The sequence below is a fragment of the Malurus melanocephalus genome, unplaced genomic scaffold (assembly GCF_030028575.1).
Source record: "Malurus melanocephalus ecotype Western Australia unplaced genomic scaffold, MMel_1.1 scaffold_650, whole genome shotgun sequence".
In the NCBI taxonomy this organism is placed as follows: domain Eukaryota; kingdom Metazoa; phylum Chordata; class Aves; order Passeriformes; family Maluridae; genus Malurus; species Malurus melanocephalus.
In genome coordinates this window covers 204,155-230,740 of record NW_026623882.1, presented here as the reverse complement: position 1 = coordinate 230,740, position 26,586 = coordinate 204,155, and the positions used below count along the sequence as shown (strand labels likewise).

Below are 26,586 nucleotides of genomic sequence, written 5' to 3'. Positions count from 1 at the left end.
GGCTGGAAGGGCCGGGGCGCTTCTAGAACGGGCGGCGGGAGCGGCGGCGGCGGTGAGCGGGCACGGTGTACGGTGAGGGGACGGGGCTGGGCTCTCGGTGCCGGTGCGGCCGGGTCTGCACTGAGGGCGGCTGCTGCCCGTAACAGGCTGTGCCCGCTGCCGCAGCCCTCCGGGACCCTCAGGGGTCCCGCTGCCGGGCTCCTCAGGGGCGCTGTGGGGAGCCGTGAGCGCGGTCCGAGCGCACTGAAGGCTGTTCAGCCTCGGCACSCCGCGGTTGAATCCTTGCCCGGGATCCTTAAATCCTCGTTCGGGGTCTCGCTCTGGTGCTGGGGGTCGGCGTGTCCCGGGCGGCTGTGCCGGTGCAGCGCCCCGCGGTGCGTTGGGCTCGGCAGCCCCTCGGTGCTGCCCCGGGCCGGGCTCTGGGCTCGGCGGGACGGTGGTGTCGCTGAACATCGCGGCTCTGTGTGAGTGTGGTAGAGGTGTCGTCGCGAAAACCGTGGAAGGGCTGGTTCCCCTTCTCCGCGCTGTTTGGGTTTGATAGCCCCGGCATTCCCGGTAAATGACTGCCAGCTGACTGTGCCAGCTGCATGAACCGGCTGTGTGTGTTCCCTGCCTGCCCTAGGCTCAGCACTGAGCAAGCGATGCCTTGAGCTTCGTAAAGGTGTTCAAACCCCGCTTGCACTGCTCACGTCTCATTTTGTTTTCCTCTGAGCTCTGTTTTCCAAAAAAGCCTGTCCCTGCACAGATGTGCAGCTGAGCTGGGGCCAGCAGAGCTCGGGCAGCTGTGTGTGACCTGTAGGATGCAGCGACCGAAGCCTCGGTGGATAAGACTGTGCAAAGGCAGTGGAGAGCAGCCGGTGTGAAAGCTGAAGGCACTAGCTAAGTGTTGTCACAGCTCAGCTGGGGCACAGAAGCTTGGCATGTCATACTGTGGCAAAACATGCCTTTGACCAGACAGGAATAATTTTATTTCAGGCAGCAAAGAATGTCCTTGTAACCTGGAAGCAAGGGGAGAGGATGTGTAAATAAAGACTATTTTTGGAACTGTCTGACTTTGCGATGTTTGGTGTTTCTAGCCAATAATCATCCCTCTTCCTCAACAGTAAGGTAGTCTTCTCCAGAAAACGTTTTTATAACTTAATCTCTTGCTCTTTAATTTTATAGGTGCTCTGTGAGGGTGGAGTGGAGCTGAAAGGCCACTGTGGCCATCTTTACACGGGCAATACTTCATCTTTCTGGCATTAAGGAACTTGGAAATAATCCCACAGGTATGTTGTGAATATATGTAGCAATTAATAACTGTCACTCATACTTCACAAGCAGAACGTTATTCTGTACTTGTAAATTGGCACTGCTGTGACCCTGACAGACAAGAATGTGGCTTCTTGCTAATGCTGTCATTTCTTGGGATTCAATTTTCTAATGTGACTAATCATACTTTGGGAAGCAGTGCAGGAATTATGTATTTCAAAGAGAGTAACAGCAGAGGGAGCAGGGTTTACCAATTCATGTAAGAAGTTTTTCAGTGGAGGTTTAAGTCAGGAATCCAATCTGTTTATAATTTCCATGCTGTGCACATTGGCAAACTTCCAAAGAAACAAGCTGTAAACATAGATACTTTTCCTATGACTAGTTCTGATTTTTGTGCATGGTTTTCTATATGTCAGAGACATGAGAACATGGAGTGTGGAAGGGGTCACGTTCTAGGGTGATGTTAGAATAGAGTCAGCCCCTGAGATAATGATAATCTTTGAGATAGTGCCTGGTTTTAATTAAACTTAATTCAAATAAACATTTCTCTAATGGTAGATCTTTTAATATGAAGAACCCCTCATTTCTGAACAGGAAGATATTTTTAATGCTTTATATGAACAAATGGCAAATTATGTCAAGTTATGTTAAGTATGATGAGATACTAAAGTTAAGGCCTTTGCACAGTAAAATACAGTTGAAGTATTAATGCTGAAAAAATTAGCTGTAGTGGAAAAAGCTCAGTCTTTTTGTCTTCACTGCGACTGTGGTCTTTGGCTTCAGGCTGCATCATATAGGCAGAGATTGCAGAGTATGATTCAGGTAGATTTGCTGTGCCTTAGACTTGCATCAGTTTTGTCATCTACTGGAATGTKGAAGAAGCATTCTTTGCTATGACTTAAAAAAACTGTTGAAAGCTAATCAAGATGACTATAGCTTCTAAGGTGGTTGTAATTTATTTCATGTAAAAAGTATTGCCAGCAGTGTTKCATGAATGTGCTGTGTCCTTTCAAGTAAACAACTTTTCCTCATTTTCTTTTGGCTTGCCTTGAGAAACACAAGGCAATCATRTTGGTGTTTTTGCTAGGCAATTATAATTGTTTTCAGATGCATATTAAAATCCTTTGTAAAGAAAGGTGGTGATGTTGGCATATGCTGCTTTAAGCAGTAAAGCCAATGTGCTCTGAAGGAAGGAGCTGGGTTGAACACTGGTACATCTGAGTTCATGTGGATAATGAATTKCAGCTCTGAATTACTTGTTTCAAAGTCTTCAGCCAATGGTGTAGGTTTTTTTCTCGGGATAAAATGATTCTTTCCTTAGTATTTAATCATCTCTAAATAGTTGTATAGCTGCTATCTTGCGTCAGGCTAATATGCAAAATTTGAAGTACTGCTGCAAGTGGATGGTTTTATGGCTGCTTTTCTTGGTTGTATTGAGAGAGGCTCCTCCTTGGCAACATCTTGAAAATCTGTTTGCAATTAAGCCTGTCTTTTGGCACTTAATAAGTAAGCAACCTTGCAGGTTTTTGTTTATACCATTTTCCACTTGGATATCTTTACCCTTATCTGCAGCCATCAGTACTGATAGCAGGTTGTTGCCGACTTTTGAAGCTCCATTGTTTGTGGAGGGGAACAGGATGAAACCATCCGCAGCACTGTGTCTGCAAGCAATAAGGCAGGGTGGAAAACAGTGGCATTTGGAGGAGCCCCAAGCAGACCTGTCTCATCCAAGAGCCCAACCTCAAATTGCTGTTTGAGGATGGACAAAAYTTCAGAGCCTCAAGAACTCATCAGTGGCCTGAGGTGACCTTGAGGTAGTGATTTGCTTGTCAGATTTCACCATGATATTTTAAATGTAGACACATGTGAGAGCAGCTGTTTGCAGAGTGGTTTTCCAGGTGTCTTTAATAGCACAAGCAAACACGGAAGAGACAGGCTGTAACCCTCACTCGTGTCATCAGCTTGTATGTTGTGTTCCACTAGTTCAGAAAAAAATGGTATCCTAATCAGRTGTTGACAGTATCTAGTTGTGATACTTTGTTTCATAAGCTTTATTCCTCTGTAGCAAAATCTGGGTCTGTAAGCATGGAACCAAAACAGAGAGCATTWCTCTGCCTTAATTACTTAGAAGAARCCATTGCTGTATGCTCTGAAARAATTTTTCCCCACCTAGTTTTTGGAAAGAGGTGACTTTTGCTGGTAGCACTTTGGAGCAGTTACATCACACCCCAGTTCCCCATCTCCCCAAGAGAAGCCCCATAGCAAAGGGAGTGTTGTCTCCTCTAAATTTGGAGTGGAGGAACACTGGTTTGTGTTTTGTTTTTTTTTCTGGGGTTCAGAAAAAGGGTGTAGTAGAAGTGAGGCTGTGAGTAGAAGTCACACTCTGGCCTAATTTGCCACAATAAAGGGCATGATTTTTATTCTTTATGTTGCACAGATTGATCTTATGTTGGTTCTRCTTAATTCTCTTGCATGAGAAGTCTGTGCAAATTTGGAGCTGGATGAAGGACTTGCTTTTTTTGTCCCTGTTTTTAGTTAGGCTGTCAGGCARCTGGAGGACTCTTGTTCTGTGCTGAACAAAGGAGACTGTAGCATATCAGTTTGATCAGAAGTTGAGTTCTAAAGGCACTGAATTAGTAATAGGTGTTTGTTTCCTCTTCTGACCTGAAAAGAGTCCTCCCTTTTGGCTCATGTGGGAGCTGGCCTGACTCCCCTGTGACTGGGTATGAAATTCAGAGTGAGTGAAGAACTGAGAACCATGGTAGATGTACAGGCAACTTCCCTTTGATAGATCAGGTCTGTATTTTTATATCTTGTTGACTATGAGTTTTTTWGAAAGCTTATTTAATAAAGAATTCAGTGTAACTTGTGGAGAAAAATTCCATCCTGGTGTATTTCATCTAGAAGAACCTGTTTTCCTTCTGCCAGTGTTCCCTGAGCCTGACAGCACTCTTTCCAGTGGGAGTAATGATTCATTGAGGTCTTGTACTGTAAAGAAGTAAAAAATATAGGCAGGAATATAGGCAGTATTTGTCCTACACAGGCTGATTGTCTGGCATTTCTGTTTGAATAAAACACACTGGCTTTAGAAACACTTCTCCATTATTGAGGCAAGASCTGTTCCTGCCCCTTCTGCCCCTCTTGCCCTCTTTGTTAGCAGATGGTTCAGCTGGTGTGGGGTGGGCACATGTACGTGTGGCTGTGCACACACACTCCTGCCGGCCAAGACTGTGGTTTTTCAGCCTCCTGTAATTCATTATTTGTGCTGGTTTTCCCAGTAACAGCTGTGAAAAGAATGTGTACAAACAATCTGCGAACCCTGCAGCCAGGTGTCCTGCTTGTTCGAGCAAGAGCTGCTTTCTCTGTTTACTGAGGTCTCTGTTATTGACTCAAGTAAAACTGAGTAGGATGGTAAAGCTGTTAAAGATCTGCTATAAAGACAAGCTGCTAGCTGTAGTAAGTGTGCTTCTTGGCAGATATCCTCAGCCATGAGAAAACATGGTGAGGAGGTGCAGGAGAATGTAGAATTGTGGTGTTTTAACTGGAAYATTCACTTGTAATTGTTCTCCCAGGCTTTATGTTGTGCATCCAAAAAACCASTCTGTTAAATGATGACAGACTATTCAGATGGACAGAAGAGGYTTAATATATTCAAATTAATGTACTTCCCAAGTGCTTTTGACTTGCTGGGCTTTCTGCTATATCATTTACTGTGTCTCCTAGTATTGGCAGACCTCTGCATGGCACTATTCACTCAGCTTTACTCATTTCTCAGATTACCCATGTACTAGTTCTGAACTAACTTAAACAAGCAGTTTGGGAATATGTGGTTTGCAGGGGGGTGAGAAGCAGAAAAGGGAAAGAAGACTTATTATGATGCTGTGAGACATTTTCCTGCTTACTCATGCTTGYAAACTGTTGTGGTAAATTATTCTGATTCCTTGTGTAGTCTTCTAAAACAATCAGAAGAATAAATTTAAAATAATCTTCTTGCCATGTGATATACAGCAGAGGACAGAGCTATTTCTAATGTTCTTAGTGAAGGTGGTGTCACAGAGGGTGTGTTTGGTGTTTGTGTCCATGGCATTGGTGAGCTCAGCTGAGAGTGAGGTCTTCTGTTGTGCTGTGGACTTGAAAATCCAAGGAAAAGAGGGCAATATCCACTTTTCATCTTTTGCCTTGTGGCAATTTCATCTTTTGGAGGCAGATGTGTGGAGCCCAAGGGAATGAATTAGAATTATTGCTGAATTATCTTGATTCTTTCCTATTTGCTGCATTGCTTGAAATTCCAGGACATTCCATGTATGTTCCCTTCCTTTCTCCCCTCCATTCCCCTTTCTCATCAGGTTGATTCTATTTTKCCCCAATAGATGCATTTTTACTGTATTTGGGATTAGAGTAGGTTGCACATGGTCAGTTTGAGCCAACAGTTTGCCCAGTTACATTGAGTAGGAAAATGAAATAATTGCTTCCTGAGTTAAGTTGGAGAGTTGTCCCCTCCCTTTTGATGCTGTGCACGGGCATGCCAAGAGCTGCACATTTGGGCAGCAGTGCTCCCACACGAGGCTGGCTTTGTGTCTGTCCCTGCTTGGTGGGCAGCAGCTCTGGAGTGATCTGTGGTGTTCCTGGTCATCACATCTCCCACGAGGCTCTCCTGTGTGCCCCTTGCATCCCTTGCTTCCCTTGACCCTGTCTGCCCAGACTGGCTTTCCTCCCATGCCCTCAGGCTGTGCTTTTAGAAGTGGAGCAATCTGCTGTCAACATCTGTCTCTGGGGCTGGGTTTCTAAAGTGGCACAGCCTTTGAAATACAGAAGTCATAAGGGCTGTGCCCAGAGGCCAATATGCTGAGATGATGCATCTTGAATAAGCAGAGCTGGAAATTTCACTTTCAACTTTTCCAACTGTTGCTGCCACTTCCACACTACAAAATGTTCTATTTCTCTGTTTGGCTTTCTCACTRTTTGTGTTTCTAGACAGTTTTTAAATAACTGAGTTTTATAGAATGCTGTAAAACTATTTAATTTAGACTTTTGTTATTATTGGAATATAATGCTATTTTGTGGGTCTCATATTTTCCAGGTCTAGTTGTGTGACATGGAAGGCATTGAGCTACTCTTGCAAAAGAGCTTGTTCTCACTGTCTCATTGGACAATATATTGTTTCCTTTACTGTTCTCATGTGGGCTTTCCAGTCTCTTCCATGTAAATTCAAAAAAAAATATGCAAGAGAGCATTTGAGACTGTTATATAACAGCTCCTGTGGTTGAAGGAGACTTTTTTCAAGCTTTACTAATTAAAATCCAGTCTTTCAAGAACCAAAATAATTTTCATGAGGGTGAAATGACTGAAGATTGATGCCTTGGCTTGTTTTCCCACAAATAAGTTCATTATTTTAATTCCTCCTTTTCCTTTTAATTTGTTACAGGTTTGARCAGTCTGGAAGATGAAGCCCTGGCTGCAGTTGGTGTTCTTCACYTGTGTTTTCCTGATCTGGCACACAGAAGCAGAGTTCTTCACCTCCATAGGTATGGAAAGAACCAGTGCACAATGTTGTGATGTGGTTAACATGATTGCCACAACTGTTAAAGCTATCAGTTGAAGCTTATGGCTTTCTTCATGTGGCCCTTGCCAACATTGTCTCTATTAGGAAAARTTGCTTTTCTGCAGCATCAGTGCAATTTGTTTGCAGTTGGTTGACTTGGAACACTGTGACCAACACGATTCAAGTTTCACTAGGGCYTCTGTCAGTAAAATAGTATGGGACCTGTGTTCTGTTAGGATTTGTGCATCTGTTGTCACCTTGAACAGAGTACCACCTTATGCTATAAAGCTTGGTCCTGAATTTGGTTTATGAAAATAATTGAAGTGGTGAATATGTGAATTTTTTTTTTCACAGGACCTGAAATCTCCTGTCTTCTCAAAAAGCTGGAGTTAGGTGTCAAAAGAAAAAAWTTATAACTCCCTTACATTGTGTGTTTTGTTAGGCCTGAGTAAATCCTAAAGAATTTAGATTGTTACAGATCTGAAAAATAAGGTGATTTTTATGACAACTTAGTTCCTGTRTTCTAATAGGATACAACCATGTATGATTGTGGTAGAGCCTCAAAATAAGCACAAGCTGAGTTTTCTGCTGTTAATTGGTCTAATGTTTTCCTGCCGAGCAGTGTGGGGACTTCCCCTCCATAAGGGCATTAGAGGCTGATTAACAACCACTGGCTGCTCTCCAGAATGTCCTTAGAGTCAGTGGAGCTGTTTGTGAATGGCAGAGCTCAGAGCTCCTGGTGGGTTGTTGTGTGTGGAGCTGCTCAGCCGGAGCTCAGCAGTGGTGTCCCACTGCCAACATCCTCACATGCCCCCGGGCTGGCTGAACAATGTTTAACTTCATGTATATTATTTGCTTCTGATTTTTCTAAGTTAAGTGACGTTTTATACAAAGCTTCCATGAAGGATCACCTTCTCTTTACACTTAYCTATTTCTGAGCTTTTCTTAACTCTGAAAATAGCACCGCCTGCTGCCTTCTATCTGCTTAATCAKGCCTCATTCATAATTACTTTGGAATGTTGGAGCTAAAGTTGTGGTTRCATTTATAAATCTCATCATGCCCTTTCAGTTTGGGCTTTGAAAAGCAAAATTTGTCATAGCAATTAGGCCTGACATCTTAGCAATTTCCACTAATGCTACTCAGGCGAGTGTGTGTGTGAGTCTATGAACATTAGTCTGAAATTCCTCTCTGCTTAATGTTAGGTTGTGTTTCCACAGTTACCCATATTGTAAAGCTGTAACTTTAAATGATGCCAGTAATTGCAATAATTTGTTAGTGTGACCTAATCTGTATCCATAYGTAGAACAGATGCTTTGGCAACTTTTGGATCTTTTGTTGCTTTTGCTCCATAGCTATATGAGTGTCAAACCTTTCTTTTGGTTGTCTTGCATGCACTTGTAATTTTAAAAGTAATTCAGAAGCTGTGGGAGGGTCACAGCAAAGCTACATGAACTGTCCAAGCTGGGACTTYAAAAGCCCCCTGAAGTATTTGAATGCCAGGCCTGTGTGTCTAATAGCTTTTGTTGGTTTACAGGCATTGAAGTGCGCACCCTTAATCTGTCTGTTGTTTGTGGTGGTTTTAATAGCCCTGGAGCACTTGGGGTTTGTCTTCTGTGCACTTGGGAATTGTTACTTTTTTTAGSTCTGATGAATATTTGCTCCTACTCTCTTTTTAGGTCAAATGACAGACCTGATTTATGCGGAGAAGGACTTGGTACAATCTTTAAAGGAATATATCCGAGCAGAAGAGAACAAGCTCTCTCAGATTAAAAGGTAAGGGAGGAGATTTGTGTAATGAAGTTGACAAAATGGCTCATTTGTGTTCAGTCACACCCTACCTCTCTGTCACCACTCTGCTGCCAGATCTTGTTGGTGTTCCCTCAGTAGATAATCACAGTGAGAGCACAGCTACTWAGTTAATTCCCATTAACCTGCAAGGAGGGGTCCCTGCTTCAGATAAAATTTAGAATTTTCTTCTTTAGAAATGGCCCTCTGCTGGGCTCTACACACTTTGCCTTYTCCTTGTGCCATCACAGGACCCCTGTAGAGAGGACACTGATATCAGAGTCTTGTCATGAGAGCTGAATGCCTCTGTGTGCCAGTGCTCCSTGCTGCCTGTTGTTTCATGCCATCAGCCCTGCTTACAACAGCCCAGTATGGCATTTACCAAACCCCTGGATTCCTTCCCATGTTGGCTTTGCCCTCAGAGCAGTTCTCTTGCCTTGTTCTCTTCAGCTGCTGATGTGGCTGCAGCACATCTGGTGGTGTCCTGACTGTTGGGATCACTTGAAAGGCTCTTGCTGACAACTGATACTTTGTCTCTTAGGGAGATTGTTAATGTTTGTCTAACCAAAGCAATATCTACCAGGGTGTGACACCATAATCTAAACGAGGTTCTGGTTCAGAAGAGTCAAGTGTCTCTAGAAGGAGTCATGCTTTCCACCAAAGAACTTCTGAACTTGGGGCTCTTTGTGTCAATCTGGTCTCCCTTTGCGAGGGTAGGGTCAGAATGGAGCTATGGAGCAGTGAAATGTTAGGAATTCTGGTCACATATACACAATGTTCTTTTCTTGAAAAGCTGCCCTTTGGAGGCAAAGCAGTCTCATCTTCAAGTATTGGTACTGAGAATATCTGTKCAATCTATGTATAAGCTGGTATTTTAAAGACTCACTGCAACTGAGATGCATGTCTGCCTGTAGTGAGGTTTAAAATACTAAGCAGGGAAATATTTTCCCTTTGAGACTATTGTAATTAAAAACCCTCCACTTTATCCTTGTGAAGTTGAAAGGTTGAAAGCCAGTTTTGATAGTAAAAGTGGCAATAATTTGATCTATATATGTCATTTGAAAAATTTAAGAAGGAAGACATGCATTCATAAATTGTTCTGAGGCTGAAGCGCACATTCTCATTCCAGCTGGGCTGAAAAAATGGAGGTACTGACCAGCAAATCAGCCTCTGATCCAGAAGGGTATCTGGCACACCCTGTAAATGCATAYAAGCTCGTGAAGCGTTTGAATACTGACTGGCTGGAATTGGAAAACCTGGTTCTTCAGGATACAACAAATGGTAAGGAGCTACAGGGGACTGCTGTCGGGAGACAACCTTGTGTTCTGGAAAACCACAAGCTTGGCTGTGGTTTAAATATAGTTGCCAAGTTTGTTTGAATAACAACTCATAGCTTGCCTCCTGTGTGCTGATTACCCAAGTGAGTGAAATTTGCAACTGAAACACATCTCAGTCAAGACTCAATCTGTTGAGAATGGGATAGTTAAAACTGTGGTGGGAACTGTTGAGTGTTATGTYCCCTTGTATATAAACTGCTTCATCTGCTTTCCCAGTCTGTTCCTGGTCTTGATGATCATTGGTTTTTGACCATGTTGATCAGTAAATAAGATTAAGAATCAAATATTGAATTGGTGAAGGAATTTGTACCAGCCCCAGCATCAAGAGTTGGCACATGCTGTAGGCAGTTTGTTGGAAACAGAATAATTTACAGTTACAGTCTTTGAACCTATCCTTCTAAATCTAATGCTTCCAGTACTAATCCTTAGGTTTGCATCATTGTTGAGTGTCTGTGGAAGCAAATTCAGGCAGCTTTTTTTTTAAGTGGAGGTTTATTTTTGCTGGACTCCTGGAAAGTGAGRGAGAGGTGGTTATGTTTTTCAGACAGAACACTGCATGTTTTCCCTTTCTATTCTGCATATGCTAAAGTTTAGGTACTTGGAAGGTTTTTCCAGACAAGGCTTTTATTGCCTTTTGGAATAGTCATCCTAAATGGAAACAAAATACTCAATTTTATTGAATACTTCTGTCACTAATTCTTTTTCTAAAGGCTTATTTTTCCAGTTCTGCTTGCTGTATGACTGGAAATGGTTGGGYTGTTTTCCTTCAGCTGATGGTTTCCTCTTCTGCCCAACCAACCTGCTGTATAACCTTGATAAATTTACCTAGTGCATTTTATTTTATTTCTGAATATCACCTGCTTTTACTTTAAGCCTCTCACTAGCCTAGTGAAGGAATGCTGGATTAGAGTCTCTGTCCCTGAAACTGTGGCTTGAAAAGCTCTTGTGGCTTTACAGGTTGGAACAGAGTTGGAGATCATTGACCAGTACTCCAATCTAAAATCAGTTGTCCCTGGGGATATTGCAGGAGATTTGATGAAAGCTGTTAAGTTTTCATATTGGGAAGAGACATGACAGGAAAATGAAGATCATTAGATTCACTTCGTACATCARTAATTGTGTGGCACCAGAAAACTGAGGAGTTTAGCTTATTTATTTAGCATATTTATCCTTTATTTTTTGCTCATGAGCTGTATTTCTTAAAATGGGACAGAAAACAATGTTTATAACTTTTGAGCCTAATAAGAGGCTTTAAATCTGGATTGCTTGAAATTCAAYTCTCAAGCCAGAGCAGATGTTTCGTCTTCTATGTTAATCTTGTACTGATTTTTATTCAAGCTCTGAAAGTAACATCTTTCCCTTTCACTGCAAAGGTTTTATTGCAAATCTCACAATCCAGCGTCAGTTTTTCCCAACTGAAGAAGATGAGACTGGAGCAGCAAAGGCTCTGATGMGGCTGCAGGACACCTATAAACTGGATCCTGAAACCCTCTCCCGGGGGAGCTTGCCAGGTAAGTGCACCAAGCTTTCCTCTGCTTGAACAGGAAGGAAATGGTAACATCCTCAAACTCTGTCTAAAAGTCCTTTATGAAGTGAGGRTTAACTGTTTTTGCCACAGAGATGTTTCAGAAAGGTTAGATACTGGGATGGCTGTTTATTAGCTGAGTCCTGATGAGTGTTGCTGCTGCTGAGAAACCTTCTGAAACAGGCTATGGTGGTTACCAGCATGCTGTTTACAAACTGAATAGGCTTTAGGGGTGGTAGATGAGGCTGACACAATGTTTTTAGTTATTTTTAGTGTTAATAACCACTAATAATTAACTGAATTTTAACTCTTATCTGTGCATCTTCTGACCTGGAGCAATTGGCAATCAGCGCAGTCACRCTCAAATGGACACTCAGTTTGTCTAAATAAATATCAGGTAGTTTATGCACAAATACAGAGAAACAAGCTGGCTGTGCTTGGCTCAGGCCTCTGTGATCATTGAACAGTGTTAATCTGTAAGTCAGGTGAAATCTGGTAAGGTGTTAGTCTGCTCCTCCTTTGTCTGCAACAGAAAACACAATAGCTTAACACTGTAACTTCTGTTAAACCTCTCTTTATTTCCAAAGGAATGAATTAAAATAAAATTAAGACAGAATTTACTATTTAATTGTGATAGTGATCATTTTAGTACTGAACCTAAAATATTGTCAAAGCATTGTTTCTTAGAAGCATTTTTGGACGATAAAAGTGTGTATTTACAGGTACTTCTCAATGTGTCCCATGTATTTAAGGCAAAGGTGCTTCTGTGTGGATTGCTCCAAGCTATCTTTTTGTTTTTAGGAACAAAATAYAGATCCTCCCTGACAGTTGGTGACTGCTTTGGCATGGGGAAGACTGCCTACAATGATGGGGACTATTACCACACTGTGCTCTGGATGGAGCAGGCCTTGAAACAGCACGATGAGGGGGAGGATACAACAGTCAGCAAAGTAGAGATCCTAGATTATCTCAGCTATGCTGTTTTCCAGTTTGGGGATTTGCACAGAGCCATGGAGCTCACCAGACGGCTGATATCCCTCGGTAAGAACAAAGATCATGTTATTTTAGCTGGGGAGTGGCCAGCAGCAGAGGTGACAACAGTTATGGCTCATCCACATTGGTGAGCTGACTGGAAGGATATCCTGACAGATGACTTCTAGTAAATGTGGATCCTGGAAAAAAGAAGTCTATTTATACATGAAGTGTCTTTAACAAGCTGTCTCATGGTCTGTGCTGCTGTTACCCAAGGCCCCAGTGTGCCTCACTGCAGTACCTGTGTGCTTTGCTGCAGTGCACTGAGGCGCTGTGTTTGGCAGTGGTTAAAGCCTTGCTTGTCTTAAGTGGAGATCAAGGCTACCACAGACTTAGACAGAGCTGCACCTTCTGTAGACTTCATATATGCCTCTTTATTCCTCAGTGCAGGTATTCTAGGATGCTGGAAGAATACTTTGCCTGAGATCTTACAGTATTTAATTCTGAATGTTCAGAACAGATTGAGTTCCTTAGAACTTCCTTTTATTTCTGAGCTGTTTCTAGCTTGCCCATGAGTAAGCAAATAAGCATTGCTTCCTATTCAGCTTTGCCTACTTCCTGCATTGGAAAGGTCTRTCCTCCTCAATTAGAGTTAACATTTACTGTGCTAGGTATTCGGTTTTTTTTTTTAATGAGCTGTGGTTCTTAGTTCTTAGTTTAGATATTAGCAGCATCCTGAGAGCGGGGCGGATATTTTTCCTATTGAAAAATATCTATTAGCCTAATTTGGATGGACACTGGAATTCTTAAATTAAAATTTGCAGGAGTATGAATATGTATTGAATCTAGATCCCTCTGCAGTGGGATTTAGCATTGATAGCAGAATGCAAATCCTTATCAGCAGCAAACAGTGGAACACACTTGGCAGTCCCCCCTGGGAGCAGCAGCTTCCTCTGCTCTGGGCTCAGCTTCCTTATCTGGCCACTATTACCCTGTGCTCTAATGAGTGGTGACTGCAGTGAGCCCTGGGGTTGGTTCCATGAGGTAAACACAATAAGATTGGGAAGGCCAGAATGGAAAGAAACTCTTCTAAGTGGTAGCATGCAGAACCACAGTGAACAAGGAATTGTTCCTTCTTAGTTATCTGGAGTAAARCTCTACTGATGAGGTTTATTGATTCGTACCAACATCATTAATAAATCACTTAATATGTCTGAAGATGCCAGGGATCCAGGCTCCTTCCCATATAAATCTGTTAGAGCTACAGATGGATGCTGYAAGGTGGGCTTAACGTGGTAACAAACAGCTCAGAGCTTCCCATCCTGAGAGAAATTTTTGCCCATGAAGACTGTGGCTGKACTCCATCACAGTCCTTGGTTAAAGTGTGCTTGTGCAGTGTGGGTGAGAGGAGCAYGGTGAAGAGGAGGGGTGCAGCAAGTGGGCTACCTTGGGCTACCTCATGAGCTCTGTGATCTGCTCCTCTTGGGTTGAACTGGTCAGAGAAGTTGGAGGAGAGAGAAAAGGAGGAATGTGAAGAAAAAAAGCTTCTACCCTTTTTCTTGGGATGCAGGTTCTGTGATGAGTTCTTCCAGAAAGGATTCTCTTGTGTGCTGTGCCTACCTCTCCTTTGCGAACACAGAAACTTCCCAGTGTTGATTTTCAGTGCAGACTGAAGGCAGTGCCTTTGTTTGCCTGATAATACTTTAGGAAGGGAAGAATTATTGCTGTTTTGATACAGGGACTGGTTTGTACCAGCAGTTCCTGAGTTTGCTAAAATCACCGKTTCTGTCTGTTTTTTCTCCCGGTGAAGACAGCACTCATGAGAGAGCAGGCAGTAATCTGAGGTACTTCGAGAAGCTACTGGAGAAGGAAAGAGAGGAGAAGGAGAAAGAAAAGTCARTTAACAAGACTGTGACAACCACAGAAGCCGTGGTGCAAGGTGGAGCCTATGAGAGGCCTCTTGACTACTTGCCAGAGCGTGATATCTATGAGGCCCTTTGCAGAGGTGAAGGGGTGAAAATGGTAAGAGACAAGAATTTCCTGACTATGCTGCCTTTGCATAAGGATGGTCAAGCTTGGTGAGACATGGTTTTTACTTCTGTGAAGCTGTCTTTTAAGAAAAAAATTATATTTCTGTCCAGGTTGGGATTGGTACCATTTATCACAGCTTCTCCATCTTTAGCAGTTGCACACAAACAGCTCTTAGCTGGACCTCTTAAAGATTGTTGAAAATTGATTTCCCTCAGTCTGTCTACTCAGCTTTTTCAAAGTCAGCTGTACAGATACAGAGGGAGGCTTTTTCCCCTGAGAGCTGATAATGCTTTGCCACMCTTAGGGGATCACATTATTCCTTCCCTTTTGCATCTTAGCCCTGTTCTTCTGGAGTGACTGTTTTGACCAACTGTTCTCCAGTACCTCACAACAAACATGGCTTTAATTCTTAGTGCAGGGAAAAAGAACCAATTTKTTTCATTTGCATAGTCCTAATTATAAGAACCACGCTTCTTTTACAGCTGACTGCTTGTGTAGTTCTTTGCTTAATCTGTAACCTATCATGATTTARTTCTCCTAAAGGTTAGTGTTTCAAATGCTGCTCAGTGGTATTTAAAACAGGATGTCTTGGTTTTTTATTTGCAGTAAATTGCAGAATCACTTTTATTTACCTCTTGTATCTGCTGGACAGCTTTTACAATGTTTAGAGGAATGAAGCTCATGTTTTCTTGTCTGCTTTAAGTTCAAGAAAAATGTTTGAGCAGACAATGCTTTGTTTGGCATTTTGTTTCAGACACCTCGAAGACAAAAAAGGCTGTTTTGTAGGTACCATGATGGAAACAGGAACCCTCACCTGCTCATAGCTCCCTTTAAGGAAGAAGATGAATGGGACAGCCCTCATATTGTGCGGTACTATGATGTCATGTCTGATGAAGAAATTGAGAAAATCAAACAACTAGCTAAGCCAAAGGTAAGTTTTCTCTCTAATGACTGCTAATTCCATGCTTTAATCTCTATTAGCAAGGACTAGGCAGAGGATTTGAAAGATCTGGTTTCATACTACAGATGAAACTCTGCAGCTGTGAGCCTAAAGGGAGGGAATGATTTCGAAACTGCCTGGTGATGTAGGACCATAAAGCCCAGGCTCCCAAAGGTATTTATGCATGGTTGCACTTAACTATGCAAAGTTCTCAGTAAACGGCTTAGAAAGCTTTAAAGAAATTAGAGACTAGGCTTGAAAAGGTAAATGACAGACTTAGAACGATAGGAGTAGGTGTGCAATATGCCTTTAGTTTGCCTTTTGAAGTGGAGCCAAACTTAACTGAAAAGCCCAAATCTCAACAGAAGTGGAAAGAAAAAAGAGTAAGTTGTGCTTGAATAATACTTAGAGGTTTAGGGTTTTTTTTTTTTGTTTTTTTGGGTTTTTTTTTTGGTTTTTGTATTTTGGAATCCACTGCTTCTGTTCTAAACCATAGGTGTTCCCTGTTACTCATGGTGTGAGTTTCTAGTGACTCTGCATGCAATAAAAAAAGCAGCTACCTCATACAAAGCTAKTAATGTTCTGTTTCTTCTGGAGGTGGAATTTCTTGCTTGTCACCTTTCTGGCAAAAAGTATGGCAGTATGATAGTAGTAGATGCTACAGCTTAGTATTTCTGTCAGGTCTGAGCAGAAAGTAAAATTGAACAAATCTTCACTTATAGATGAAYGGTTCATTTTAGCACTCTTCAGGCTACTGCTATGAAATATGGTACTAAAATTCCAGTGAAGAATTACCCTTCTGTAAGTATTTCTAAATGCAAGCATAAATAGTTAGAAACAGATTGAGAAACTGATGCTTCCCAAGAACATTAATAATTTGGGATGTTTGTGAAGCTGGACTTCTATGACTACCAGCCAGATGTAGAAGTGTTGGCTGAACACTCCTGTCTCAGAGAGGACTCTCACCTCCATAAATGGAGAATTTTTCCTATTACTTCATAGTAGAAAACTTCAAGAGCTTCAGATAAAATGGAAGCATTCACATAAAGCATATCACTTAATCTATTTTATCAAATAAAACACCGTCTAGAGAAAGCTGTTTTCTGATTTTTCCTTCTCATTCTAAGTTTTATGGAAAGTCTTAAGTCTTGGTCTCTGAGTTTTGCTTATATTACTAATGTTAGAGGAATTTTTCATGTAATCCATGTAGTATAGAACTGCAATCAGTCCCTAGAAGAGGAGGTAAATATGATAGTCTTAAGATTCAGATGAAAATTTTCAATTAAAAAAAAAAGCCATTTTCATATGAGTTGTTTTTTCTAAATCTSTGTATAGCTCAGCTGCAGGAATAACTTTAAATTTTGCAGTATTACTGAAAGAAGGGAAAATGCAAGTCCTGTGGTGAGATGATCCTTAATAAATACAGCTTAATTTTAGTCAGAAAACACAGAAGCTTTGACAGAACTGTGAAGTGGTGTTACAGTTTTAGGCTCAGAAAGATGAGYGCTTTCTTTATTCTAAAATGCATTTGCAAGGAATTTTTACTTTTGAGTCCAAGCYCTTTCAACATTATCTGCAGTTTACACTTGCCAATACTTTTTGTAGAGAAWGAACATCTGTATGTGATTGGGAGTAGCTGCAGTTGAGTTGCTTTTTGTGCTTGTTTTGCAAAATGCAATCACTGTTATTCCACTTCCAAAAAATAGATCCAGTTTTTCAGACAATCTATCAGAACTGGCTGGGGAGGGTCAAGAAAATTTTTAACTCTGCTGATGTGGATAGCATTGAGGCAGGTCTGCCATCAAAGTATGAGAACCATATTCCCAAAATTCTGAATGTTACCTACAAGCCAGGAATGTCTGAACAGGCAAGGATATGGCTTGGAGTGGGGAGCCATAACTATGTGAGCTCATCCTGCAGGGTTTCAGTAGAATTTCAGAAGGAAATAACAGTGGAGAGCTTGTTAAACTAAACATAAACTCTGAGAAACACTCAATGAAGCTTCTGACYCATGTAGCATGTTATGATTATTCAAAGCAATAGCCTCTTATAGGGCTGATTTCTCCACTCATGGAGAGGAAGCCTCACATTTATCTGTTGCTTATACYAACAGAGATGTAGATTGTGTGCCTTCAATGAAAAAACCTGCCTATCAGAGCAGATAGGGAATAATGTCAAGGCATCAGGGTTATTTGAGTTCTGATTTAGTTAGATCATCTTCTAGTTGCAGAAATCAAGCAAGCATATACTAGCTTGAAAATGGCAGCAGAATGAAGTTTGGGAAGCAAAATTATATCCCCAAAGCTTCCAGTACCAGTGAAGAACAACATTCAGTTCAGCCTGRCTCTTCTGTTATGATTTATCCAGGAGAAATCTGGAACAAAATAACAGTGAGTCAGAATTACAGCAACAGCTGTGCCAAGAACTCTTGTATAGGGACAAGACAGCTGACATGGATTGTAAAGTTGGCTGGAGACTTTTTTGGGAAAAAAACGAAGGAAATAATGACTGCATGCTCTGAAGAAGATGCAAATAGAAAGGCTTTCTGTGACCTATAATTATGTGGAAGAAAAGAGGTATGATTTAGAGTGTGTGTGGTTGGCAAGAGTTAAATTTAAATGTGGTCCGAGCTTACAGTCAAAGAAAGGAGTGTCCCAGTTCTTGTTCTCAGCTGCAACTATGAAACCAAAGTGACCTGGTGTATTGTTAGCAGTCATCTGTCACTCTGACACCACAGCAAACTTCATCAGCTTTGCCARCAAATCTGGTGATGTGGCCTAAGTGTGATGATATTCCCATTCAAAATGTGTAGGTGTGCTGTGCTTTTGCAGAGTTACCTTCATTGTGTAATAACATTTCAAACTGTCTCAGAGCTGGATGTTCCAGGCATCTTTCAGCTGGAAAATCTGAGCATGTGAATGTTGAGAGTTGTCATCAGGAGTTTTCTACCACTGGGGATTTGCCTGCCTTCTAATTTGTAGCTCATTCTGTATAAGTTTTCACTTGTTATTTTACATCTGAGAATGAGGTTGGTTTTTTAGTCCACATGAGGAGCAGCTTGATTAAATTCATGGAGTATCCAATGATTTTCTCTTTGCCAGGAATTTGGACTTCATATGTTGTTAACTTTTGTTGTTGTTCCCTCTTGCTAATATTGACTCCAGCTGTTTAAAAAAGTGCCTTCAAAACCTGTTCAGCAAGCAGCTCATGGATTTAATGAATATCATGGCTTGTGCACTCAGTCTCAGACTCTTTTTCCAGGATCAAATGCAGGTGATGGATTATACTTGTTTCTGCATGTGTTGTTTTAGGATGAAATCAGGTCATATTCTGGGTTGAAGCTCTTTTATCCAGTGAGATATTGAAGTTGGACAAATCAGGTGTTGATTTTGGTGAGATGCAAGAAAAATTTTCTACCCTGTAGCTGATGTGTTTCTTCCCCCTTGGGTTTTTTTTGGCACAGCTGGCACGAGCCACAGTACGTGATCCCAAAACCGGTGTCCTTACAGTGGCCAGCTACAGGGTATCCAAGAGGTAAGGAGAGAGAAGAATTTAGCTTTAAGGTTTTTGTGCTTAACAGCTGTTGTCTGCTACCTGCTCTGTCTGAAAACTTAAACTGCTTTGCATGTAACCAAAGCTTCCCCAACAAATGCATGGAAAATGGCTCTTCTAGCTGTCTCACAAGGGCAGAAAAATCTTTCTGCTTYGGAAGTGTGATGTGGTGGTGGTTGGTATTGTAAAATAATGTTTCTATCTTTCCCTTAGCTCATGGTTGGAAGAAGATGATGATCCTGTTGTGGCCAAGGTGAATCAGCGAATGCAGCAGATCACAGGGTTAACAGTGGAAACAGCTGAGCTCTTGCAGGTTTGTGCTCTGCTTTCATCCTGTTGGAATTAGCTGCTGGTCAGGGTGGGTTTCCCTGTGTGTGCCAGGCAGAGAAGGGTGGAGATATCAAAGAGATAGAAGGCAACTTTGTGCAAGAATTTGAGATTTGCCAGTTTGTTCTGAGGGAAATGACTACTGCTTGTTTTTCAAGTCTGCAAAAGCTCAATCTCTGTCCTAGTTCAACCTTTCTAAGACTCAAATATTTTTTGTAGTCCTGCTCTAGTCTCTCATGAATTGATGTCTGGCTGGCTGTTGGGGARAAGAGTGCCAGTGGTACAGCACTGCCAGAATAGCTGTACCTTAGGCCATTCACTGTTTCTCTTCCTCTATGCTCCTTGAGTTGAAATACTGTTGGTTACAGGCTATYCACAGTAACCAGGTAATTGTGTAATGATCTGGGAGACACTTTAAGTATAGGCTCTGAATAACTAAAACATCTTATGTGATCATAAAGCAAGTGAAGGAGTGTTTTTAAGCTACTTTTCTGTGATCCTGGAGAGGCATCTGTATGTAGCAGATCATACATGAGTGTCACAGAGTCCAGTTCTTCCCCACAGGGAGCTACAGACACTCATCCATCTTCTCTTCAGAGGAAGGAAGRATGAGTGTGATAAAACTCTTCCTGCTCAGTGTTAAATTGGCTGTTGTACTGATAAGTGCAAACCCTTGAACTATGAAAGGAAAAAGCACTTAAGTTGTTTCTCATCTGTGTAMCTCACTTCTGGCAATCTGAAAAGAAATTAATTGTACTATAGATAATAATTTTGCCACAAAGTGCTGTTTCTCAGAGCCTGTGTTAGATTTCTTRGAGCAAGTGCTATTCTGCAGCAGTCACTTGCAGTTCAGTCCGTATTTATGTACCTCCTTCTCCCCTGCTGTAGGTTGCCAACTATGGAATGGGAGGGCAGTATGAGCCACACTTCGATTTTTCKAGGGTAAGATCACACTTGCAATTATTTCTTAGGGGTGTGGGGAGGAGGGAACAGTTTGGTTTGAGGGRACTTTTGAAACTGTTTTCTGTTCGAGCATTTCATACCTAGGCCTGTTGCATGGATGGATTATGAATTCTGAAAAGCCTTTGCACTGCCTTCTCTGATGCTGAAAATTCAAGAGATAATGAACAAACCTCCCTGCTTACCTTTGGGACTGCTTCCTTGCACAGTACAGAGACTAAAGGAGCAGCACTTTAATGTGCTCTTTCCAGTGTTTTATTTATAAACTGAGGTCTGCAAGCCCTGGGTTTTGAGTCTGCCTTGTTCCATTAGGCTTACGAGTTCAATTACATTGTCCAAATCCTGCTTTGCTGGGTGCTTTAAAGCGTTTTGGAGGAGATATCCTTCCACCTTCCCTCCAGAAAAGCAACCTTTATGGGAATCCTCGTGGGTTGTACAGCCCTTCTGGCAGACTCCTGCAGCAGCAGGATCTGAAGAGATTTGCCTGGGTTGGTGTTGAGGGCAGTGCTCCAGCAGCAGGTGGAGGTGCAGGTGGTGGTGCCGGGACTTCGTGAGGCACTAGAGGGCTCTGCCTGGCAAAGAACAGCTCTGGTTTGCTGTSAGTGGGGAGAAAAGAAGAGCAGATTCTTAATAATGACCCTAAACCAGCTCATGGATGTGTTACTCATATTGTACAGCTATGGTGACTGGTAACTTCAAATATAAAATCCATCTGATGCCTTGGTTTCTGTGGTATTTCAATGGRATCTGGCATAATTCAGATTGTCCCAGTGGTTTTACCTGGTAGGAGGGATTGCTGCATCCAGAATATACAACACAATAAGTGCAGAATTGAAGCCACCCAACTTAGCACTGTTAAAAAAATTAAAAATCTGAGTTTCAACACTATGGAAGCTTGTATTCGTTAGCTTTGGCCTGTTGTGAGAATTTTCCTCTTAAGACTGCTTCGTTTCCTGAGTTGAGCAAATTCTCTTCAAAGCCTTTGAACTCAAGGACCTCAGGCATCAAATTGGCCAGCGTGGACTTTACTTTTGGATTAGGAGATGGGGCAGGGTTCCACTTGGAACATAACCTTGGCTGCTGCTGTCAGCTGAGGCAAGGCAGCCGCAGAGGTTGCCACAGTTTTGGTTGGGTCCTGCAGGCTCTCTGTGCATCACAGATTTTTCAGTGTTGAAACAGAGGTGCTGCTTCTGATCAGCCTTGAAGCTTTTTGTTCCCTTGCAGTTCTTAAATAGGGRCACTTCAGTAGCTTCCTAATAAAACTTGGAGATTTTATTTATTGTTTAAGTTAGATTTTTGCTGTTGAAGTGCAGAAAGTCATGGTTGGACCYAAGTTTCACAACAGTGGCAGTAACCAAGGAATCCCCTGTATTTCAGCCTTCTTATGTTGACTTTTCTGGATGGGGATATGCATATGCAAGTCTTGGGGGTTTTATGAACCCATTTCAGTAAAGACCACGTGTTTATCAAAATATGCTTCACATAGATTGAACTACAACATCTTGGACACRGTGGCTGTGGTTTTCCTTGCTGTTTGCTTTTTTCAATACTGATTTATTGTTTTTTTGAAATGTTGAACATAATTTCTTTTGTGTATAAAAATGCACCTTGATGTCTCCTGACTGGAATGACTTCCTGACTATTAGCAATGGAAATAAGTTTCTAATTCCATTTTTTTGAAGGCAAGAAAGACACTGGTATTCTAGATGTTCTTTCTCCTTCTACACTGGCACCAGGTGTGATCTCAGCTTCAACMAGTGAAACTCAATGTTTCTTACAGAGTAAAGACAATTTGACCTTTTTGATGTGGTCTTTAGTACTAGACTGGCAACCACCTGAAACTACTCTATAGTTTTGTCYGCTGGCAAAACATGCATTTGCTCTTCTCATGACAGCATTTCTTTGAGKTGCTGCATTTACAAGAATCTGTGTTATCTAAAGCCCTCTGAAGATTAGTTTTTTGTATTCACCTCAGTTGTTGACTTTGGATCAGTGCCCAGAACAATAATGGCCTGTTGTTGACCTTACTTGGATAACATCTGTGCCACAGGCCCTGAAAGCTTTGCTTCTATTCTCCCTTCAGAATTGTTCAGTGCAACTTCTCCTCGGTGCATCCAAGTGCTCTGTGCATGCAGCTGTGTGCCCTGGCTGCAACTTGTGATGGCTTTAATGTTGCCCTGTATCAGTTGTCCCCTTTCTATTCCAACTCTTTAAACTGGGCTTGAGGATCTCTGCAGAGCTGGGTGAGAGCCTGTTTGGAACCCGGGTTAAAGTTGTTGTCTGTTGCAGCGACCCTTTGACAGCACACTCAAATCGGAAGGAAATAGGCTAGCGACGTTTCTTAACTATGTAAGTATCTCTGTCTGTCTACTGTCTGGGAGCTCGAAATTTGCAGTTATTCTCATTTAATTTTATAGAAAGATGAGCCAGATGCTTTCAAGCGGTTAGGGACTGGAAATCGTGTGGCCACTTTTTTAAACTATGTAAGTATSATGATCCTTTATGCATTGAGTGTAACTTTAGCAGCATCTTGTTTACAGCTTGTGCAGTTGGTTATTTGTAGAGATTTCCTGGCATCTGGCAGTAGGGATTTCCTTATTCTTGCAGCATCAGGTGCTGTCCTATCTGATTTCATAGAATTATGGTGGTGTTTAACCTCAGAGCAGCGAATTTGAATATTGGACCCATCTTCCCCTTTTGGCCAYGCTGCTGTGGAATTTTTTACTTAATTGGATTCCACGGGGGTACAGGAGAATCTTTATTTCTCAAAGGGAAATACTTGGGGTACTCATGTGGTATGCTGTTGGAGAACTTGACTGTCAGCCACTTAATGTGAGACAGTCACATTTTCCCACCACTGTTTGACAGCACTTGATGTTGTGGTCTGTCAGCCTCTTCCTCAGCTGTGTGGCAAAGCCAGAGCTGCTCTGGCACAGCTGCTGCTTCAACAAATGGATGAGAAGAGCTGATAAACTTGGTGTAACTGGGTTACAAGTGCAGACTTGAAAGATTCATTAGTTGCATGCATTATACAGCCCACAGACCATGTACACCAGAATCCTAAGCATTGCTGCCACTGTGAATAGTGGCCTTCTTTTCACAGGAGTCTTCTGACAATATTTCCTCACTATATCTTTAGGATCACCTCATTTTCTATGTTTAATATTTGAGTGATATATTTTAAGTATATTGTCACAGAATTTTAAATATTTGATGGCTGAGCTCATATTTTGAGAGTAAAATGCAACTCAAAACAGAACCAGAAACACTTCCAACTTAATATGGTGAGGAGGGAAATTATCTTCAAAACAAGCATTGGAATAAGATAGGTAGCTGTGAAATATTTTGCTGCAAAGARATTTTAATTTTAAAATGTGACTGTATTTTGTTTGCTTCTCAGAATTCTGGACAAACCTTGATTTAGAAGGAATGATGTGCATTCTCTGCAAGGTGTACATGGTCAAAGGCAATTTGCTCTTGTTTGTCCCATGTAGAACACATAACACATCATACACCTACCAACACCTTGACTAAAAAAGAGTGGTTGTGTGGCTGAGACATAGGCATTAACTTGCAAGGCTGCATGCACACGCTTTCTAGTTGGAAGGGGCAAAAACCTGTGCACCTATGGCATTTTATGCCCTTTTATTGTAGGTACCAAGCAAGAGGATACAGAGTGGTAATAACATCTGCTTTAAACAGAAATCCAAGTTACAATAGGGAATGTGGGGACTTGGGGAGTGTATTTATAGTAGTTTTTAAATTTGGTGGGATCTTAATCTGACTAATTTGTTTCTTTTAATTAGAATCTGATGTAAAGCTTGCTGAATTCAGTGAAAATACTTCCTATTTTTAATAATAGTGTTTCCGGGAACTTCGGTGGGTTTTGAGTCAAATCTGGAAKTTTCAATGAATCCATTGTTACAGGTGGATTCAACAGAGTTAAATTCATTCCAGTGTAGAAGGGCAAAGCATAAAGCCTCATGGTTTTCTTTAGAGTCACATAGCTGTAGGTGTTAAAGCTGCCTGAAGAACTTGAAATTGCATAACACTGCTGGTGAGCAGCATAGAAACAGTGCAGAAAGAGAGGCTTTCTAATAGTTTGTATAGTTTTTGAAGTGGTTGACCAAAATGTATAAATTAAATTATGAAAATGAGTTCCWAAGGCATGGTTTCAATTTATGAGGAAATCTGTGGTTTAACAGACACTTGTTTTCCTAATTGGATCATAAAGTGGAATGAAATTCTTGAAACCAGCTTACTCTGAAGTCCTCTCTCTTGTTCTAGAGTATTAACTGATTAACACTGCAGGTACAACTTCTAGTGGCTCATTGAAGCAGATGATATATAATCTAGGCAATATATATCTAGACAAACATAATCTGGTCAAAAGCCTTCATCTGAAATAAAATCCTTCAACAGCAGATACTGCTACCTCTGCAGTTTGTGCTGGTTGAAGTGCATCCTCCCTCATCAGTGCTGCTTGTAAAGGTGCAAGTGGAAATTTTGGGCCTTGTGGCCCTTTAGCTTGTGGGACTATGTGTAAAAAAACTTGTGAATGGACACTTGTGTGGGCTTTCTTTTCTCAGATGAGCGATGTGGAAGCTGGAGGAGCTACAGTTTTCCCAGATTTTGGKGCAGCAATATGGCCCAAGAAGGTAAAGTCTGTTTATGTGTTTGGGGTTTATTCCTTCCCTCTCCAGTTACTGTCTCTCCCTCAGCACAGTCCATGTAAAAGTCAGCTTTTGTGACAAAGGGCACTTCATTGTAGCTGGAGTGATCTTCAGACTAAAGGGCATCTCCCTTTGTTTGTGCTGTATGAAGTGAGCAGTTTCTCTGTACAGCTGGTTTTAACAAAGGAAACTGCTCAGTAGAGCTCCTCTGTACCCTGAACATGGCTGAGCTAGAGCAGGACAAAGGGTTTTTCATGCTGTCACTGGTGATCTGTTAAAGTGTTTGCAGCTGCCTGCAGCTGAATCCATGGGCATCCCTCTCCCCTTGCTGTAACCTGGTTATTATACTGGCTAGGGTCTGACTAATCCACATCTCATYTCACTTTTCAGGGAACAGCAGTGTTTTGGTACAACCTCTTCCGAAGTGGTGAGGGGGATTATAGAACAAGACATGCAGCTTGTCCAGTACTAGTAGGGTGTAAATGGGGTAAGTAATACTCCTTTAGGAACAAAACCTGAAGGAAGGCTCATGTATGTAAAGCATGGATACACAGACCCCTTTAAAAAGCACTTAATAACCTGGGTGTTGCCATTTCCAGTCTCTTGGCCATAATGACATTTCCTGCCATTGATTTCATAAGTATTGAGCAGCTGCATTGTTCAGCTGTAACTTTTCTAGTAGGTTATTGTGATGATGGCAGCAGGAAGTGTAAGACTGTCACTGGGTTTGTATGGTGTATCAGCATCAGTTTGACCTGAATTATCACTGGGCTAGAATGAGATTCCTACAAAAATGTGTGCAATTTTAGCTGCAAAAGGGTGAGGGTTCCTTATAAGATAAATGGGAGTGTCTGGACACGAGGAATTTCTGCTTCCTGCTGAAAGCATCTCAAGCTTCATGCTATCCATTTTCAAACCTGCCTCTCCCACCCTGGCATGCCAGAGCATGCTGTCAGTGATACCAGCCCCAGAATACACTGCTCTGTTACTGYTGGCTTCAGAATGGCACTGTGGGGAAGATCCTTTCTTCCCAGCCCTTTGCATCTTTCTATGTATTTTCCCTTGGGTGAAATATAAGCAAACGGAGAAATTTAACTGGAAGTATCCATCCAGGTTGTGGTGATACCCACACTGGGTACATTGTGATAACTRATTCCAGTTCCCTGTTTCCACAGTTTCAAACAAATGGTTTCACGAAAGAGGAAATGAATTCTTAAGACCTTGTGGGAGAACAGAAGTTGACTGAATTCCAGCCTGCTGCAGATCTTTGTTTCTGTCTCCTTTTCTACTGTTGTTTGTTCCAGTTCATTTCTAAGAAATGATCCATCTTTTTCTCCAAGAGTCCTGGCACTTTACAACAAAAGAGTAATAAAATATGTAACACCTGTGAAAGAAAGTAAATGGCATTGTACACATCCTTGTGTTTTGGTTGCTGTTATTTCCATGTTCCCCTGCCTTCCTCCCTCCAGTCTTCCTCTGTAGTAGTGGTGCAAACAGTGCTGTGGGCAATTCCATTTGTTTGGGTGCTTGGTCTTGTGCCTTTTGTACCTCAGAAGATTTAGATGTTAAATATTTCTTTGAACCAAAGTTGTTTTTTTAAAAAAAAAAGTTTTGTGTACATGTTGATTTTATTGTATTTCTATGGATCACAAGTTTTAAAGCAAGAATAAATGTTTTTTCCATAAAGTGA

At 41.6% G+C, this 26,586-nt stretch overlaps 1 protein-coding gene across 4 annotated transcripts; it reads left to right on the top strand.

Moving 5' to 3' along the window:
- On the top strand, positions 1 to 26,586 carry P4HA2 (prolyl 4-hydroxylase subunit alpha 2). 4 transcript variants are annotated; one of them, XM_057383659.1, is made up of 17 exons: positions 267 to 464; positions 1,165 to 1,268; positions 6,677 to 6,776; positions 8,471 to 8,567; positions 9,709 to 9,860; positions 11,290 to 11,427; positions 12,243 to 12,482; positions 14,224 to 14,435; positions 15,199 to 15,375; positions 18,848 to 18,918; positions 19,150 to 19,249; positions 20,152 to 20,205; positions 22,513 to 22,572; positions 22,641 to 22,706; positions 24,813 to 24,881; positions 25,287 to 25,383; positions 26,072 to 26,586. In XM_057383659.1, exons 3-17 carry the CDS (start codon positions 6,695 to 6,697, stop codon positions 26,140 to 26,142), a joined length of 1,686 nt encoding a protein of 561 aa, XP_057239642.1. In that variant the 5' UTR covers positions 267 to 464; positions 1,165 to 1,268; positions 6,677 to 6,694; the 3' UTR covers positions 26,143 to 26,586. The 4 variants fall into 4 exon arrangements, with proteins under 4 accessions (XP_057239640.1, XP_057239642.1, XP_057239639.1 ...); XM_057383657.1 differs by lacking the exons at positions 267 to 464; positions 22,513 to 22,572 and adding an exon at positions 1 to 52; XM_057383656.1 differs by lacking the exon at positions 22,513 to 22,572 and having other exon boundaries at positions 270 to 464.